Source organism: Protopterus annectens, chromosome 7.part0 (genome assembly GCF_019279795.1).
Source record: "Protopterus annectens isolate FY-2018-M chromosome 7.part0, PAN1.0, whole genome shotgun sequence".
NCBI lineage: Eukaryota > Metazoa > Chordata > Ceratodontiformes > Protopteridae > Protopterus > Protopterus annectens.
The window spans coordinates 320,981,337-320,999,765 of NC_056739.1; the positions used below are offsets into that span (position 1 = coordinate 320,981,337).

At 39.8% G+C, this 18,429-nt stretch overlaps 1 protein-coding gene across 4 annotated transcripts in view; it reads right to left on the minus strand.

The window, feature by feature from the left end:
* The window catches only part of AMPD2 (adenosine monophosphate deaminase 2), an 855,139-nt gene that overhangs the window by 427,951 nt on the left and 408,759 nt on the right, over positions 1 to 18,429 (minus strand). For all 4 annotated transcript variants that reach the window (XM_044076870.1, XM_044076869.1, XM_044076868.1 and 1 more), the window contains exon 3: positions 3,153 to 3,283. In XM_044076870.1, coding sequence (XP_043932805.1) covers positions 3,153 to 3,283 — 131 coding nt within the window. The remainder of the gene's footprint in view (positions 1 to 3,152; positions 3,284 to 18,429) is intronic.

Below are 18,429 nucleotides of genomic sequence, written 5' to 3' on the forward strand. Positions count from 1 at the left end.
AAAGGAAAGACATGTCTAACAAAGCATATGATAACCCCTGCATTACAATGGTTGAGTACAGAGCCAAGCAAAATATCTAGCAAAGGTATTTTAAGCCAATGGCATTAAACAAGCATTACTGATTTGTAACCACAACTGAGAGTGTGAGAACCCACTTTATCGACCGTTCCGAGTCACTTCAGAAATGTTGCCAGATAATGAAACATTTGAAATGTTTGGGGTAAAAGTTTAATCTGTTTAAGGTCATCAGACTGGTACTGAGTTCATCAGGGTCTGGTTATTAATGCTCAGGTTCCAAGAGCAGCAGATGTGCATACATTTTCCATACCAGTCTAGCATCTATTTCTCAACAGAATAATTCTGATACAGGGTGCCAAGGTGAAATGCACACACTTCTAAATTCCACTGGAACAGATGCTGGGTTGGAGTTCCATTTTAGCAGATGTTGGGTCTTCTACTGAATTTTTATACAGCATAAAATATATTCCTCTTGGTGTCTGCTAAAACAGACCAGTTTTGGGGAACTGATGGCCAGGAAGCTGTTTCTAAGGAGACTATCAAGTACACCCTGAAAAGATTCAGCATAAGCTGGAATGATATGACTTTAGCTACACCTATAAAGTGTTTTCTTTGGGGAAAGATATTCTTTTTATCTGACAATTTTAAAGGTCTCACGTGAAATTAGGGATTTCCCAGAATAAGTATCGGAAATCCAAAGAAATGGAGTCTATCACCATCAATGTCATCCACCCAGCCCACAAGTAAAGAAATTTGATCTATGATTTCTATGCATCACCGTCATCTGGTTCAGGTACCAACCTATTGAAAAGTGGGAGGGAATAACTGTGATCATCAACTGCAGAGCTACTACTAGTGCGAATAAAGACACCCAAGTTCAACAAGGCTACTGTATCACAAGTTGCAGTACTCCCAGAGTTACAGATGTCTGGCAATAGTGCAAAAGACTAAAACCCTGAGCAGTTAATGAAATGTTTGAGCTGCTTTCCGTGCCCAGGCAGACATTAATATGCCTGCTGTGCAACTCTTAGCAGATCACTTAACCAGACTTGGTCCTGGGTTGCCCCTGAGCAGGGACTTCTGCCAGTGGGATTACCCAGTCAACAAATGTGTTAAAAAAAAGCAGGGGTGTGCAGAGTACAAGAAAAACACCATCTATCACAGCTTATCTTATGAAGTATCAGGGCAGACACTACTGAGGCCTCCACTTCTGACAAAAGTCATTATGAATCACAGAAGGAAGGAGAATGATTGCCCCTCTCTCTTCTTTGTTGATAAAGTGCCATATGAAGAGCACTTTGGTTTACCTTTAAGAGAAAATATAGCATTATAAAACAAGTCAAAATATTCTTGAGCTTCTAGTAACTGATACGAACAGCAAGAGATGCATTAGACATCTACTGCACTGATGCCTGAATCATGGAAAACTACTTCTCGAGCAACTGTGCATCTGGGTGCCCACTCTCTGTAATGTGAAATCAGGAGAGAAATGGAAATAGAGCAAGTGGAACTATGGATACTGCATACAAAACAACCAGGAAATCATCAGAGAAGGAAGTGACAGAAAAACAGTCACTGGAGCCGTAAAAAACATATGCGGAGTACAGACAAATTAAGAAGTCGCCTATAGACAGATGTCAATGAGGGAAGCAGAATTTCTTTCCACAAACTAGAAAGTTCCAGCATCAGAAGGCATCTTTGCATCTGAGACCAAATCAAAAGCCCCAAGACACTATTTACCATCAACACTGGCTTAAAAATATTAAGTCCAGCAACTGTAAAAGGACATACTTCAACCAAAACAGAAAGACTGGTAGTACCCGATGCTTGCTCCCCTGAGAGGTTTTAGAGGTCTCCATATATGCTGACATGTATTTTATTATTGATTTTCTTTTTTTTTTTCAACAGAGAGAGAATACAAGTTCCATCAGGAAGAAATACCCAGATATTTGTTTTGCTCAAGTCACTGCTTGTAAACCCTTAGCTCATCTAGCTAAATATACAATATAATTTACAGCACATTTAGCAGTTGATTCAATATCCTGCTTTTCTACTAAAAAAATTATCAGAATAAGCAAAAAAATCCTTAGAGAAATCCTGCCATTAACAATACTACTTGTTGGTAACTTTCTTAGAAGGCCTCATTAACAAAATATGGTCAAAGAACTAAAAACTTGCTTTCTTTTAAGAAGAAAATCCTAAATTCCCACTGGCAGTTTACAATCATAAATATATAATTAATATCAGTTTGCCTGAAGGCAACTGACTAATATACGAGACAAAGAGGAGGAAAAGTTCACTTCAAGAGCCAAAATCATCTGAGAGATTCAGTGGTGTGCTCTCATCTACAAGTAGGCGGTTATACAATGATCAGAGAGAGAAAATGCCCACATGTACCCCAAAGGGATGTCTGAATACTGAAAAGATCTGACCAGAAGATTGTCCATCTTCAACCACTTCCAAATCATATATACAATTTCCTAAAACAAAGTTTTGTATGTGATATGCACATACGTATGTAATATGTACATAAGCATGTGATATGTACATAAGCATGTGTCAGGAGCCAATCCTACCTATCTACAGCAACAAAGGAGACCCAGACAAGTCCTTGACTATGTAAGTATTAAAATTTAACTTTAAAGCAGGTATTCATAAGTAACATTTGTTAGGGTACATTATCTGTGGTTGATTCCCTTACTGTGGAGCCCCTGGGAGCTATGCCTCTCACACACATTACTGGGCTCTCAGAGTACATTCGGCACCTAAAAGGCAAAAGGTGGGTGGTCCTACATGAAGTATACAACTGTGAAATATGTAAATGATGCCCCAAAGAAAGTTATAAAGTTATGGGTGTTTTACCACATGCACTGCAAGGTAAAGGTAAGCTTGACAAACCAGAAAAAGAAAAAAAAAAGTTGGTAGTCAGGACAGGCAACAGCACTGCAAAACAAGTGGGAAAGCACTTTACTTTAGCTATTCTGGAAGAGGTTGGGGAAGCAGGAGACAGATGGGGAATATAGACTGGAAGCACAATGATTCATCAGGCCTTCAAAGAGGATTAGTAGCAGCAAGGAGACTATCTTCAGAGGCAGAGTAGTGATACAGCAGAAGACAAATACATGCTTCCTTACTTTACATCCTGGCTGATCTGACGCTCCAAACGCTGACGTCGCTCTTCAAGCTGCTCAATAGGACTCTCTTCTGGAAACTCATATGGTGCACTGCGCATGTCACTATCCACCAGTGAGCGGCAGAACAACTCCTGTGGAAAGAAATACAGAAAGGAAAGAAAAAAAGATTAACTGATAACATTCTGTCAAAAAGCCTTAAGGGTGATGACAATGTACAGCAGTGGGAACTATGTGATGGCTATGACCTGCCGTGATCTACAATCTTATAGTATCAGCAAAGCTTTGGTATTATTGCCTACTACACCACTGAACCATTTATTCATACATGTCCATGTCACTGCAACATGCCAGGAGATAACAGACTTGACAGACTCTTGAACAGTTGAGATGTGTAGTCTTTTACTACATTGCGGATCCACTTAAGTTTGTCAGAACTGGTAAGTGATAGGTCATCAATTCTTTCATGGCTCAGAAAAATCTATAGTTGCTTAAATTAAATTACTGGCCTGACTTGCTTTTCCTGCTTTATGAACAAATCTTCATTCTCTAACCAACTTCCTTTAAGCATTCATTTTTACTATGTAGCAAACTTTCACAATGGCACTCCGCCTCACCAGTCTAACACTATGAAAAGCATTTACATTGTTTTGGCACTACAGGAAAAATGCATTCCATGCACAGATTCTCATTCAAAACCACTATACTCCTCACTTACCTCACTTCATTTGTCTACAACAAATCCCCATCACAGACATTTGCATATTACTTTATTAGCAAATACTCCTTTCTTTTAGTCATTATCACAGCTATGTAAATAACAAAACAGAGATAACATATATAGCTGAAAAATGTAAACTCTACTACTCCAGTCTTGAACAACAATTAGTACTTTCTTTTGCTTTCTATACTGTTCCCACCATCTGCAGAAACTGGGCATATCCCCTTTTACTTTGGTAAAAGATAAAACAACCAGTCTACCTTTTGGACATAGGCAGATTCATCCAGGTAATACCTGAGGTGCCTGTGCATGCTAATGTATAAAAGTATCTCTGCTTTAGTTTCTTATTTGGTTATATAGTTGGAAGCGAAACACACAAAAATTATCACCAATCCCATTGTTGACATGTATTAAAGGACTGTCCTCAGGGATCCCCTATTTGTAGAAAATCAAAAAGACAGTACACCTTAGATATACAATTCTGAGATTTTCTTGACAAATTACACCAAACGATAATGTGGGCAGATTGTATGGGTTCAAATAAAGTAGAGTTAATGTCTTACATAAAACTCACTTTTGGGATCTTAAATGTAAGCTGTCTCAAAGGAAGTTTAATTTACATTACTGAAGGAAACAAGGACTATGCTAAGGCCAATATGCTGATACATGTATTTTAATGGAGGAACATACAGTCAGGACTACAACGGTTGTGTACACTTACCATAAATGTAGATGTCAGAGTGTATTCACAGTTGCAGTCCTGACTGTTAGGATTTTCTGCCGTGAAAGCCCTTGGCCAGCCAGCCGTGAAAGCCCTTGGCCAGCCAGATTACCAGAGAAAACTGTTTTTACCTCCCAGGGGCAGACGCCCTTATCGATGTAAGTATGCGCAGGTATAAAGGAAGCCAACCTGTGTCATCAGTATTTTCTTGACCTGCTTGGAAGGACGCCCTAGCTGTACCCTAGAAGGACCATGTCAGTGTGGATCCAAGGAGGCCCCAAGTGTACCTAAGGTGGGCCAAGGAAGAGTGGACCCAAACCAGGGCTGGGAGGTGTAGGGTCCTTGGTTGATTCTAGTAGCCTACCTAGTATGCTGATGGGGCAGGTGGGAGGAAAAGACAACTGCAACAGTAAATACACTTGAGCATCTACATTTATGGCAAGTGTACACAACTGTACTATGTTCTTCGTGTTTCACTGCTGTAGTCCTGACTGTTTGGCTCTGTTCTGAGGGTTGGGAAAGAAGGTAGGTGGATGAATGGCCTGATTTAGACACTCATTTACCAATGTGGCATGAAGGAAGGATTAGTTTGGAGAGAGAGACCGTGTCTTTATGGAAGATAATGAAAGGCTCCACTGTCACTGGGGCCTGCAACTCCGAGACTCTCCTGGCTGAAGTGATGGCCAGTAGTAGGACTGTTTTCCAGGTAAGAAACTTTAAGGTGATAGAGGCTGCAGGCTCGAAAAGAGGCGAAAGGTAACTTTTCTAGGACAAAGTTGAGGTCCCAGGGAGGGGTGGGTTTCCTCCTGAGGCCTAATGTGAATAACTCCCCTAAGAAATTGCTTCAGCAAAGGGTAAGAATAAATATGAGGATGACTAGGGATGTGGGCAAAGATGGCTGAGACATGTACCTTGATGGAGGAAGAGATCATTCTCCAGTAGGCTTGCCAGGTACTCCAGAATCTTAGGAATGTTAACAGAATTTGGCTGAAACCTGTGATTCTAGCACCAAACTGAGAATCTTTTCCATTGGGCAGAGCAAGATTTCCTGGTGCTAGGCCTTCTAGACTCTTCAAATGATCTGCACCTGCTGACTCAAGTTGGAAGTGCGGCAGGGCGCTGTGAAATAAACCAGTCAGTCTGAAGGTTGTGGTGCACAATCCTTCCCTTGTTCTGGTTGAGTAGGTCCACCCTCTGTGGTAATCTCAAACACTTTTGACTGGTGAGCTTGGAGGAGGAGAGGGAACCAGTGCTGCCTGGGCCAGTCTGTTGCTATCAGGTTGGCCTTTGGGCCCTCCTCCCTGATCTTCAAAAGCACTGGAGGCAACAGGGGTAGTGGTGGGAAGGCTTAAATAAAAAGGTGTGTCCAAGGGAAGGAAAAGAAAATCTGTTCTCCATGCAGATTTCTGCCTTATCCTGATGCAGAATTTCTCCAGGTGAGCGTTGTCCTTGCAAATATGTCCACCTGGGGGACCACCGATTGCTGTGTTACTGTGTGGAAAACTTCCAGATGGAGATGCAATTCATGGGGGTCTGTCAGATTCCTGCTGAGGTGGTCTGCCAGGGTATTCTTTTCACCTAGCATGTATGGGTCATGAGGTGCAGGCCTAGGGATTGTGCTGTCTCCCATACCTGCATGGCTAGATGGCGCAGGGGGTAGAAATGCATGCCTCCCTGCCTGTTTAACACATGACTGTGGTATTGTCTGTTTGTTCTTCTAGGACCCCTGGGTCCAATTTGTCCTTGAAAGTCAGTAAACTGTTTTGTACTACCATGAGTTCTTTCTAATTTATGTGCCTCCTATGTTGAGCACACCGTAATCCTTGAGTTTGGAGGCACTGGGTATGGGCCTCCCATGCTGTCAATGAGGAATCTGTGGTGAGGATTTAGTCCTGGGGCAAGAATCTGAAAGGTAAGCCCTGATTTTGGGTACAAGCCTGTGCCCATCATGTGAACTCCTGCTTGAGGCAAGGTATCAAAGGTATTTGGACACCCAGTGACTGAGAGCTCTGGCACCACACACTCTTCAGGTACCACTGCAGGTTCCTCATGTGCAGCCTGGCTACGGATACCATAAGAATACAGGATGCCACGAACCACAGTGCTCTGAGGAATTCCCTGGCTGTAATGCATTGATTTTCCTGTATCTGCAAGAAGTAACTGGTTAAATAGGTGACCTTGTTTGGGGTGAGGAAAGCCCTCTGTAGGGAAGAGTCCAGGAGAGCTCCCAGTAAGACAATCTGTTTGGATGGGACGGGGCTGGATTTTTTTGAGGTTTAGAGTGAACCCCAGAGAAGTCAAGAGGTCCTGTGTGAATTTCAGATCTTTGTTGATCTCTGCAATGTCTTCAGCTTGCATTAGGCAATCGTCCAGGTAAGGGTCAATCTGGACCCCTCTGGTTCTGCAGTATGCAATGAGCGGTGCCAAGCACTTTGTGAAAACCCTTGGAGCAGTAGACAACCCAAAGGGCAGAGCTGAAATCTGATAGTGACAGCAGCTTGCTCTGAAGCGAAGTAAGCTTCTGTGTGATTTTTGAATAGAAATGTGTAAGCAGGCGTCCTTTAGGTCTACTGAGACCATGAAGGCCCAAGGAGTAATCATGTGCAGTAAATTTCAGAACTGTCTGCATTTTGAACTTTGATAACCTGAGGAATTGGTTTAAGCTGGACAGATCCAGAACAGGGTGCCAAGATCCTTCTTTTCTTGGGACTAGGAATAACTCTGAGTAAAAGCCTTTCCCTTTTTGCTCCTCTGCAAATGGCTCCACTGCTCCTTGAGAACACAGAATCTATATCTGTTCGAGAGCCTGAGTTTTTTGATTTGGGGATACATCTGGAAAACTTGAGTATACTAAGGGCTCTTTGAGAAAGTGAATTTGTAACCATTTGCAATAATGTTTAGAGGCCACTGACCTGAAGGAATGTGGGCCCAGTTTCGGAGACAGAGAAGACAGTCTTCCTCCTAGTTTGGGGGGGTGGGGGTGGGAGGATAGAGCAGAGAGAGAGAGTCATAAATTCTCTCTGGCTGGGGACTGTGACCTAGAACTCTCTTGCCTGGGTGCTTTAGAAGTCCATTGCTTAGATCTCTGTTGGTGATGCCTTTGCTTAGAAGCTCTGTTCTTTTCAGACCTTCTCTGTTTCCTCCTAGGCTGGGTAGAAAAAGACCAATGCTTTGGCTGGAAAGTTCCTGCTGAACCTACGTGGTTGTACTTGCAGGAAGTCCTTAACTGTTTGCATAGACTTTGCCTTGCCTTCCATCTTTTTGAGTACTGCTTCAGCTTTTGGTCCAAAAAGTCTGTCTGTCAAGGGGAGCCTCCAACAGGTTAACCTTTAGATGATCAGGGAAAGATTGCTCCCTAAGCTACGCACGTCTCCTAATTACTGAACCAGTGACAGCTGCCCTGAAGGATGCCTCCATGGCATCATAGCCACAATCCAAAGAGTGTTTAGCCACCTGGGAAGTGGAGTGACAAGTCCAAAAGTTCCTTAGAAAGATTTTTTATCACCCATGTTGAAGTTTTTCTGCTTGAATTGATCCAGGATGGTTTGCTGATATTTGATCATATGGAACTGACAGCTGAGGGCCCTCAGACAGGGTAGTGAAGATGTATACCTTTTTTTATGAATGTGTCTAGGGTCCTACTCTACTTGTCCATGGGCAAGGGATTCTTGGAGGAACTTGCCCTCACCCCTTTAGGCCCTGGAGTAACAACTTCTGGATCAGCTGAAGGATTTTTAAACAGATATTTATGGGTGTCTTGCACCCTGTAAAACCTGTCTGACTTCCTAGGGGTAGGGGGAAGCGAGTCAGGGTTCATGCAGGCATCCTGGGAAACATCCTCTACCACATCCAAAATGGGAGGGATAGCTAAAGGTATGTGCTCAGGGAGGTCCAAGAACTCCCTAACTCTCTTCTTGGCCTTGGGCTAATCTTGTGCTTCCCACTAAAAATGTTGCTTCATAGCATGAAGAGTTTCCCCAAAAGTTTGATCCTCTGGAGGTGAAGCAGAGGGAAGGTTCTCCTCAGAATCGGATTCCTCAAAGGATGAGTAAGAAGGTCCATCCTCTGAGCCAGGGTATCCCAAGTCTGAATCCTCCTCAGATAAGGGATCTGGGTCAAGATCAGTATAGTCGTACCTTTTTCTTTTTCCTCGGGTGGCTTCACCTGTGGTCTGTCTGGCCCTTATAATATTAATTAAGTCCTCAGCTAGTACAATCAAATCCTGTTGAAATCCTGGTAACTAGGAGCCCATAGGCCCAGGCAAAAGCTTTGCCACACTGCCTTTCTTTGGGGGTAGGTTTGGCCTTAGGCCTAGGTGCGTCCAACGCCCTGGCACCTGACTCTGAGGAAATGCACCAGTGTAGGCCTAGGCCTCGTATGACCGGTTAACGAGCACTTGTTGGAAGCCATGACCTGCTGAGCGACCTCGACCCAACCAATGAGCTGAAAATGTGAACAGTGGAAGCTGATGGAACCGAAGGTATGTTGGACTCAAAGTGGGTCTCAACAGAGGCCTGGGTTGCCGTTTGAAATGTCGAAGGGGGCTGCAAATGCACCTCACAGTCTTCAACAATTATCAGTCCAGCAGCAGAGTCAGCTGGGGAGTGATTGTTATCCGACGACTTTGGCTCAAGTGTTTTCTCTGTTTTTCTCTTTTGCGAGTATGCAGCTGAAGATTGGGACGACCTTTGGATGCAGTTCACCTGATTCCTATCTTAGAAAATGAGCTAAGAATTTGGCCCTATGCTTAATCATTCTAGCATTAAACCTAGCACAAAAACGACAATTAGGGATGTAGTGGTCTGGGCCTAAGCAAGTAACACAGAGTATGAAAGTCTGTGTGTGGGATTTGTTTACCACAGCGGAGACCATTATTTACTTTATCTGAGTTAAGTGAAATAGAAAAGAGTTCCCAATGGGGTACGTATCTTCCCGCCAACTTCTCCCTGGTGCAGACTGAACGATGCACTTGTATATTGTTTCGGGCTCCAGTGGCAAGAAAAGACTGAAGTGATGATGCAGGCTGGCTGGCTCCTTTTATACCTGAGCGTACAGACATTGGTAAGGGCAAGATAAAAACAGTTTTCGCTGGTAGTTGGGCTGGCCAAGGGCTTTCACCACAGGAAATCCCAGCAGTCAGGACTGCAGAAGTGAAACACGAAAAACATAGTATAGCTCCTCCAAAAAATAAGGAAGTGAGACAGAGAAATTATTTTTGCTTTATCTTTCTAGCATAATAAAAAATATCTATGCCATTTTCTCATGTTGGTCTGCACTTCTCAACATGTTGCAAATGTAATATGAAACATACTGTGACAGTCAAAATTTGACCCCCCCCCCCCAATTTTTAAAATGTATGAGAAGACTGCCAGTTTCATGGTGGAAGGCTGAAATGGTCTTCAACTAAATACATTACTTCTTTGTTTTAATGAAAAATACATAATTCAGTAACATACAGTATTTTTCAGAAAAAGACAGCAGTTCGTGAGCAAAGAACAAAAATACTTTGTTTTATATTCTGAAAAACAAAACCTAACATGTACTACATAATAATACCTTGCTAAAAACAAAGTTAAACAGAATTTAACTGGAAGACCATTTCATTGATGCAGCATGACATTTCCATGATTTGACACAGGATTGTGTTAAATTCATATGTATGCTAAAGGTCATATATACTATAGTCCTGAAAAGATCAATTGATGTAATGAGTTTGGAAGTTCAAAAAAATCATTCCTTTTCTTAGGAGACAGAAAAACCTTGGGTTGCACTGGGTCTGTAACCAGTGGCCAAGTAGTGTATGTACTGATATATATATAAAAAAAAAAAAAAAAAAAAAAGTGTTATTTGGGACTTTTCCAAGTTCACATAGATTGCCAAGTTCTGAAACTCCTGAAGAAACAGGACTGAGTCACCTTGAAAATGCTGACGGGAGGCTGAAATCAGACAATCATCCAGGTGTGGGAAAGTGTGAATGCACTTTAGGAGTGCCAACAATAGGGCCATGCAGTCCTTGGTGTAATGACTAAGCCAAAAAGAGACAAACTGGAATTGCTGATTACCTACTTGAACATGCAGAATCTCCTGTATAACGAATAAATATGAATGAAAAGACAAGTGTCTTCTACATACACTGCAAACATTCATCATTTTTGAAGATTTGTTGTAACAAAATCAGAACTAAAATCATCTTAGATTTCTATACCTTTGTAAACTTGTTTAGGACTGTGAGATCTAGAAAGAGTATATATGAGCCTTGTTCTTGGAAATGTAAAAACATATTCACAATTAACCTACTAAGAAACCAAAATGGATCATACTGCTAGTTTTCCTTGCAATATGTTCTGGACTTGATTCCAGAAAGAGAAAGGCAATTCCAAAAAGTATTGGTGCACTCTTTGAAATCAAAACCGAACCCATTGCTTTATTTTTGCAGTAACTTTGGTACTACTCTTTAGGTAGCAGAAAGAGAACTATGGAGGTGGGGTTTTAGTATATTTTGTATGTCGAACCAACTGGCAATCTCTGCTTCTAATACTCGTATGTCGGTTAGAAAAGATGGTCAATTAAATAGGAAAACGGAACTTCAGTGACATTAGTAATAACTGAAGGATGAGAAAATTGGAAGGGGTTGCAATGAGCCTGAATTCTCATTTTTTGGGAGAAAAATTGACTTCTTTTTTGTGCCTGAAGAAGTGTCCCGTTATGCCTAGTTTTACCTTTCTTTAGTTGCTTTTGATACAGGCTTCCACATAAGGGAAACAATTTTGAGGAAGTCTGAGAAACAGTCTGTTAAACCACAACCCATGTTTCCTCCCTTTCTGTCAAGTTTCAAATGATTTCATGAGCTTTATCACCAAAACAGCCCAAGGAATCAAAGGAACATCAAATAAGTCATCCTAAAGCCTAGGCAATTTCCCTCACAAAAGGGAGAATCAGACCTTGTATCTACCATTGTCAACCCCAACCGCATATGATTTTCTGTGGCCTATCCCTTAAGTTACACACTACACAACAGTGTCAAGGTAGCAACATTCACCTACAAACACACGTGCAAAAAAGTAATTTTTATGTTGTTTTGACTTGTATTCAACAGAATTAATACCAGTGAGATTTGTTATAGAACTTTCAAATGTATGCTGTTTTTGATATGCAATTATGTTTCTGGACAGTGATAATTTAAAAGGATGTAACGGAACCATTGTCTCCCCCTCTTGCTTTTCTTTCTAGCATCTTTTGACACCGGGAACAGGTGATGAATTAGAGACTCTAACAGTTATATAGCACAGGGTGTTGTCTTTTTCTGTAGTTTTAAATGACCAAAAAATAAGACTATTCCAACAAACAGTAAAAATAAAAACAAACAAAAAAGAACTTCCAAAAGGTAATAACACTATAAGGAAGTGAAAGAAAGCCTACAAATTTCTTCATTCCTGAGTATGCTTCCTTATAGTGGTTTTGCTTTTTTTTTTTTTTTTGTAGTCTTATCCACACCTTCTGAAATCCCTGCTTAGTGTATGCTGAAACAGCAGCTAGCTAAAACTGGACAGCAGGCTAGTGATGCATGCATGCTTCCCACAACTGTCTGCAGAGCACTGACTGCTTAGTCAACCATAATATGTGCTTGGTACACTTCCTACAGCCTGATTTGACACTAGGCCTCTGCAAGGTACAAGTACAGCAAAAGACCTGAAACATCTTCCTCTCCACCTAGTTTGGAAAGCTAGCATCACTCTTGCCTTTCCTGGCAGGCTCTTCCAATACTGGGTCTGTAGTCAGTTGTGGAATATCCAGCTCTCAATCAAGCCTTTATTTCTCTGCTCTGTGGACCTGGTCTTACATGAAGTATTTTCCACTTTTGTCCTTGCTTTAGGAGTAACTGGTGCCACCTCGAACTCATGTTTTTCCCACGTGCTAAGCAGTATGGTTGTAACAGCTGCTTCCTAAAGAATGTTGTGTGCTATGTAACCTGCGGAGGGGCAGATGACCCAAAATAAGACTGAAAGACTTTTGGAAACTTTAAACCATGCACTAAAAGCAGAACACTGAAGGCTCTAGAGGTTTATCTGCTGAAAGAAAAACTTTGGACCATGGCTGGTGAGTCTCCTAAGCATGATGCCTGAAGGCTTGCAGGCTAAGGCAGTATCTAAAAAAAAAAAAAAATGCCTCTATTGTGCTTGGGGTTAGAGAGAAAAATAATTCCCTTGAGAGCATGATAAACTGAAAAAAAAAAAAAAAAACTGTGTAGTGATTCTTCTGAAAAGCCAGCTGAAGTTATCATCTTAAGAGTGTTTTTTGAAACTAGCAGTATTAATCACATTTCAGTAGTTCCCTATGCCAGGAAAAACGTCATCTGAACAAGGACAAAGAGAAGCTTGTATCAAATGTTTTACCACCAAAGCACTTTCCCCCAGCATTGGCTATACCTTACATTAGTCATAAACGCTAGATCAAGAATGTGGCCTAAGAGTAGCTTGCTTCACAGAACACACAGGGGCTACTTATTCCTTATTTGCTGCATCACCTACAAAGGTCTCAGCCTCAAAATTTACCAAGTTTTCTGAGACATTATCATATGTACTTAAAGAAAGGTATTCTGAAGTTGAGAATTTCTGAGGAACGGGAGTTTTTCCAAGACTATTGCTTTACCCTTTCTCCTGCTGCTTACTATGCTGAAGACTGGTTTCCACTGTGAATTCGAGGACAAAAGCTGCAGTCCTCAGAATTGCAAGACTAACTGCAATTACAAGGAAATGTATACCAACTCAAATATTACTGTATTCCCTCATCTCAAAGTTACAGCAATTTTTAATTAGCAAATATAAGTAGTGGGAGGCATGTGGGACGTGCTGTACTCCACAATGGAGCTGCAGAGAAGATCACTCCCTGCTAAAAAAAAAAAAAGATCTTTAAATGTGTAACAGCAACTTTTCTACTTACTTTTGTTGAACTGCACTTGAAAGTTTGTTAGTTTCAAGACTTGAATTATTGAGTCCTGAAGTTTTGCTAGGGCACCCTGAAGATAAGAATGCTTCCCTTTTTCTCTTGGATTAATTTTTTATGGGTGTTACACTCGGAAAGAATGTACACCTCAAGAAAGAATTTGATAATATGGTTGGTAACAAAAGTTCTTCCCCATGGAAGCGACATTTTAAGGGATAGTCCTGGTTAACTTTCCTTTTCTTCATTAGACTAAAGACATTATGAAAAAAAAAAGTTGCATGTTTCAGCAACCTTGTCAGTGACATGTCTTGTAAAGTTCATCATACAAGGAAATATTTCTAAATCAGATGTAGGTGGAAATTTATTAGCTGATGTAGGGAATGTTAAAGTCAGACATACAAGACTTTCAACAATCTATGTGGCCAAATTTTTATTAAGTATATGCACCAACTACAAATAATGAAGTGCTGTGTTTGACAAGTGTCAGTCATGCTTTGTGGATGCCAATACAGCATATTTTTTTAATTTATCGTTTGTTGATGGGGTTAGTCCCACTAGGCTAGTAGCCTTTTTTCTACAGGAGACTCGAGGTGGTGTTTATACTACTAGGGGAAATTTGGCCAGGGTATTAAGGAACTTCCCCTACTCATGATATGTATTCTCGTTGTTGCTGGAACACGGATATGCGCTCATGTCTTGTTCCTAGCCCAGAGACGGCTGGGAGGATGGTGTACAAGATGGAACAGCAGCAGGGAATGGAGCTGAATGCCAGCTCGGAAGATATATGTGGCACTGTGATACAGGATTCAGAGGCGGTATTCCAGAGGAGGTTGTTTGAGCAACCTGAGGAGAGAGCTGTAGAGGAGTGTATGATTACAACTCTCCAGTCGGGAGGGTTTGCAGGATAATATACTGCATGATTTAATAAATCAGAGTGAGACAAAGAGTGAGGTTTCCTGGATGATATAATGGAGAGAATAAATTAAAGTGATGGAAAGGAGATGTTGATGGGAAACAGGAAGTATTCAGAGACTGTAGCAGCTATACAAGAAGCAGGGAGATAAAGAGAGAAAGAGAAAAAGAGAAAACAGCACAAAAAGAAAGTTTGTAGTAGGAATACAGAGTAAAAAGGGAAATGAACTGAACAGATATGAAGTATGACAGAATTCTACTATTAGTAACAAAAGTACAAGAGGTAAAAGCATTTATTCTAACAGACATTGGGGTTAGAGAGAAAAATAATTCCCTTGAGAGCATGATAAACTGAAAAAAAAAAAAAAACTGTGTAGTGATTCTTCTGAAAAGCCAGCTGAAGTTATCTTAAGAGTGTTTTTTGAAACTAGCAGTATTAATCACATTTCAGTAGTTCCCTATGCCAGGAAAAACGTCATCTGAACAAGGACAAAGAGAAGCTTGTATCAAATGTTTTACCACCAAAGCACTTTCCCCCAGCATTGGCTATACCTTACATTAGTCATAAACGCTAGATCAAGAATGTGGCCTAAGAGTAGCTTGCTTCACAGAACACACAGGGGCTACTTATTCCTTATTTGCTGCATCACCTACAAAGGTCTCAGCCTCAAAATTTACCAAGTTTTCTGAGACATTATCATATGTACTTAAAGAAAGGTATTCTGAAGTTGAGAATTTCTGAGGAACGGGAGTTTTTCCAAGACTATTGCTTTACCCTTTCTCCTGCTGCTTACTATGCTGAAGACTGGTTTCCACTGTGAATTCGAGGACAAAAGCTGCAGTCCTCAGAATTGCAAGACTAACTGCAATTACAAGGAAATGTATACCAACTCAAATATTACTGTATTCCCTCATCTCAAAGTTACAGCAATTTTTAATTAGCAAATATAAGTAGTGGGAGGCATGTGGGACGTGCTGTACTCCACAATGGAGCTGCAGAGAAGATCACTCCCTGCTAAAAAAAAAAAAGATCTTTAAATGTGTAACAGCAACTTTTCTACTTACTTTTGTTGAACTGCACTTGAAAGTTTGTTAGTTTCAAGACTTGAATTATTGAGTCCTGAAGTTTTGCTAGGGCACCCTGAAGATAAGAATGCTTCCCTTTTTCTCTTGGATTAATTTTTTATGGGTGTTACACTCGGAAAGAATGTACACCTCAAGAAAGAATTTGATAATATGGTTGGTAACAAAAGTTCTTCCCCATGGAAGCGACATTTTAAGGGATAGTCCTGGTTAACTTTCCTTTTCTTCATTAGACTAAAGACATTATGAAAAAAAAAAGTTGCATGTTTCAGCAACCTTGTCAGTGACATGTCTTGTAAAGTTCATCATACAAGGAAATATTTCTAAATCAGATGTAGGTGGAAATTTATTAGCTGATGTAGGGAATGTTAAAGTCAGACATACAAGACTTTCAACAATCTATGTGGCCAAATTTTTATTAAGTATATGCACCAACTACAAATAATGAAGTGCTGTGTTTGACTAAAGTGTCAGTCATGCTTTGTGGATGCCAATACAGCATATTTTTTTAATTTATCGTTTGTTGATGGGGTTAGTCCCACTAGGCTAGTAGCCTTTTTTCTACAGGAGACTCGAGGTGGTGTTTATACTACTAGGGGAAATTTGGCCAGGGTATTAAGGAACTTCCCCTACTCATGATATGTATTCTCGTTGTTGCTGGAACACGGATATGCGCTCATGTCTTGTTCCTAGCCCAGAGACGGCTGGGAGGATGGTGTACAAGATGGAACAGCAGCAGGGAATGGAGCTGAATGCCAGCTCGGAAGATATATGTGGCACTGTGATACAGGATTCAGAGGCGGTATTCCAGAGGAGGTTGTTTGAGCAACCTGAGGAGAGAGCTGTAGAGGAGTGTATGATTACAACTCTCCAGTCGGGAGGGTTTGCAGGATAATATACTGCATGATTTAATAAATCAGAGTGAGACAAAGAGTGAGGTTTCCTGGATGATATAATGGAGAGAATAAATTAAAGTGATGGAAAGGAGATGTTGATGGGAAACAGGAAGTATTCAGAGACTGTAGCAGCTATACAAGAAGCAGGGAGATAAAGAGAGAAAGAGAAAAAGAGAAAACAGCACAAAAAGAAAGTTTGTAGTAGGAATACAGAGTAAAAAGGGAAATGAACTGAACAGATATGAAGTATGACAGAATTCTACTATTAGTAACAAAAGTACAAGAGGTAAAAGCATTTATTCTAACAGACATTTTGAGAGATTTTTGTGTGAATATGAAAAAAGACAATGACAATCCTTAGGATGAATATATAAGAGCATCTTTTAGAGAGACTAACAAGAAAGGTCACATACAATTCTGAATTGCATTTAAAAGAATATTTAACAAACGTATTCAAAGAAATAAAAGACATTTCAAAAGTTTATTATGATAGGGGTTTATGGACTGGTGCATGGGACTGCAATATTTATCTGAAAATGTAAATAGATAAAATTGTACATACTCCAAGTGTTATAAATGCTGACTAACAGGGGTGTGGTGAAATATTGGGGACAACCAAAGACTTGTTATTTTCGTGGAAAAGGACATAAATTAATAGTTGTGACATAAAATGTTATATATGTGGTAAAATGGAATGAAGCAAAAAAATGTGAACTTGAATTTTATAAGTGTAAAAAAATGGCATTTCTGGATAGATTGGAAAGATAAAGAGGATGAGGTAAGAGTCACACATCAAAGTACACAGAAAGATAAAGGACTGAAGAGGAGAAAGAAACAGATGAAACCTAAGAAAAAATGGAGTTGCTGAAAAAGATAATAAAGGAGATGAATTAGAGACAGAATCAGAGCTCATGATGAAGAAGATGCAAGCTGGAAAATGCTAAGAGGAAAAAAAAAAGACTCCTCTATTGGTAAAAGAAAATTTAAAACTATTAACCTAAACATAAAAAAGAAAGGGAATGGATGAAACCTCTTTTATAAAGAATTAGTACATTTTGATATCTCAAACTAAGAAATACAGAAAAGAATAACTTAAGAATTATTTCATGAGTGTTGACATATGAAAAATAATATTAAAAGAAGAGCATTTGTAGAATGGTGCAACAAATATGATGTTGATATAATTATTTTGGAAGGCATATGGATTTTGACATAGGAAGAAAGACTACAGAAACAAAAATATGGGACGGGGAAATAATATGAAACATAGGGAATGAACACTTTTCAGGAATATGTAGAAGGGTAGCAAAAATGTTGGATGTTATATTAGTAAAAATGGGAATAACTATTATAGATTTAAGATGTCAAGAAAAAGTGTAGAGCATTACTGCTATATATTCATATGTAACTAGTAAGGAAAGCAAAAATGTATTTCAGAAAATACTGAATAATGTTTTGTTAACATGAATATAATAATTACAGGAGATTTCAATTGTGCCTCAAGGAAAAATAAAAAGAAAAGAGGAAAAGATGAAGGGAATAATAAAATGCAGAATGTTAGTTATATGGACAAAAACATGGACTTACAGAAGAGGTACTTTAAAAGCTGAAATAGATTATTTTTTGGCATCAGAGGAAATATGCACAATGGAAAAAGAAACCATTACGACAGGTTTTTCAGATCATTTAACAATATGGGTAGAAATGTATTATAATTAAGATAGGGAAAGGTATAAAAGAATAAATCATAAGGAATGGAATGAAAATGGAAACCGATATTAAGCATGTATGGAAAGATCATATTAATTTGAGTATTTTAAGTCAATTAGTCTGAATGGTGGACTGTTTTTAAAAGAAAATATAAAAAAAGAAAAAAAGAAAAGTGGGAATATGTTAATACATAGAGAGGCAGTAAAAGTCTCTATTACTATTTTCTAAATTATTTACGAGAGAGAGAAAGATTTATGAGAAAAATATGAGACAACTGGAGAACTACTGTATAAA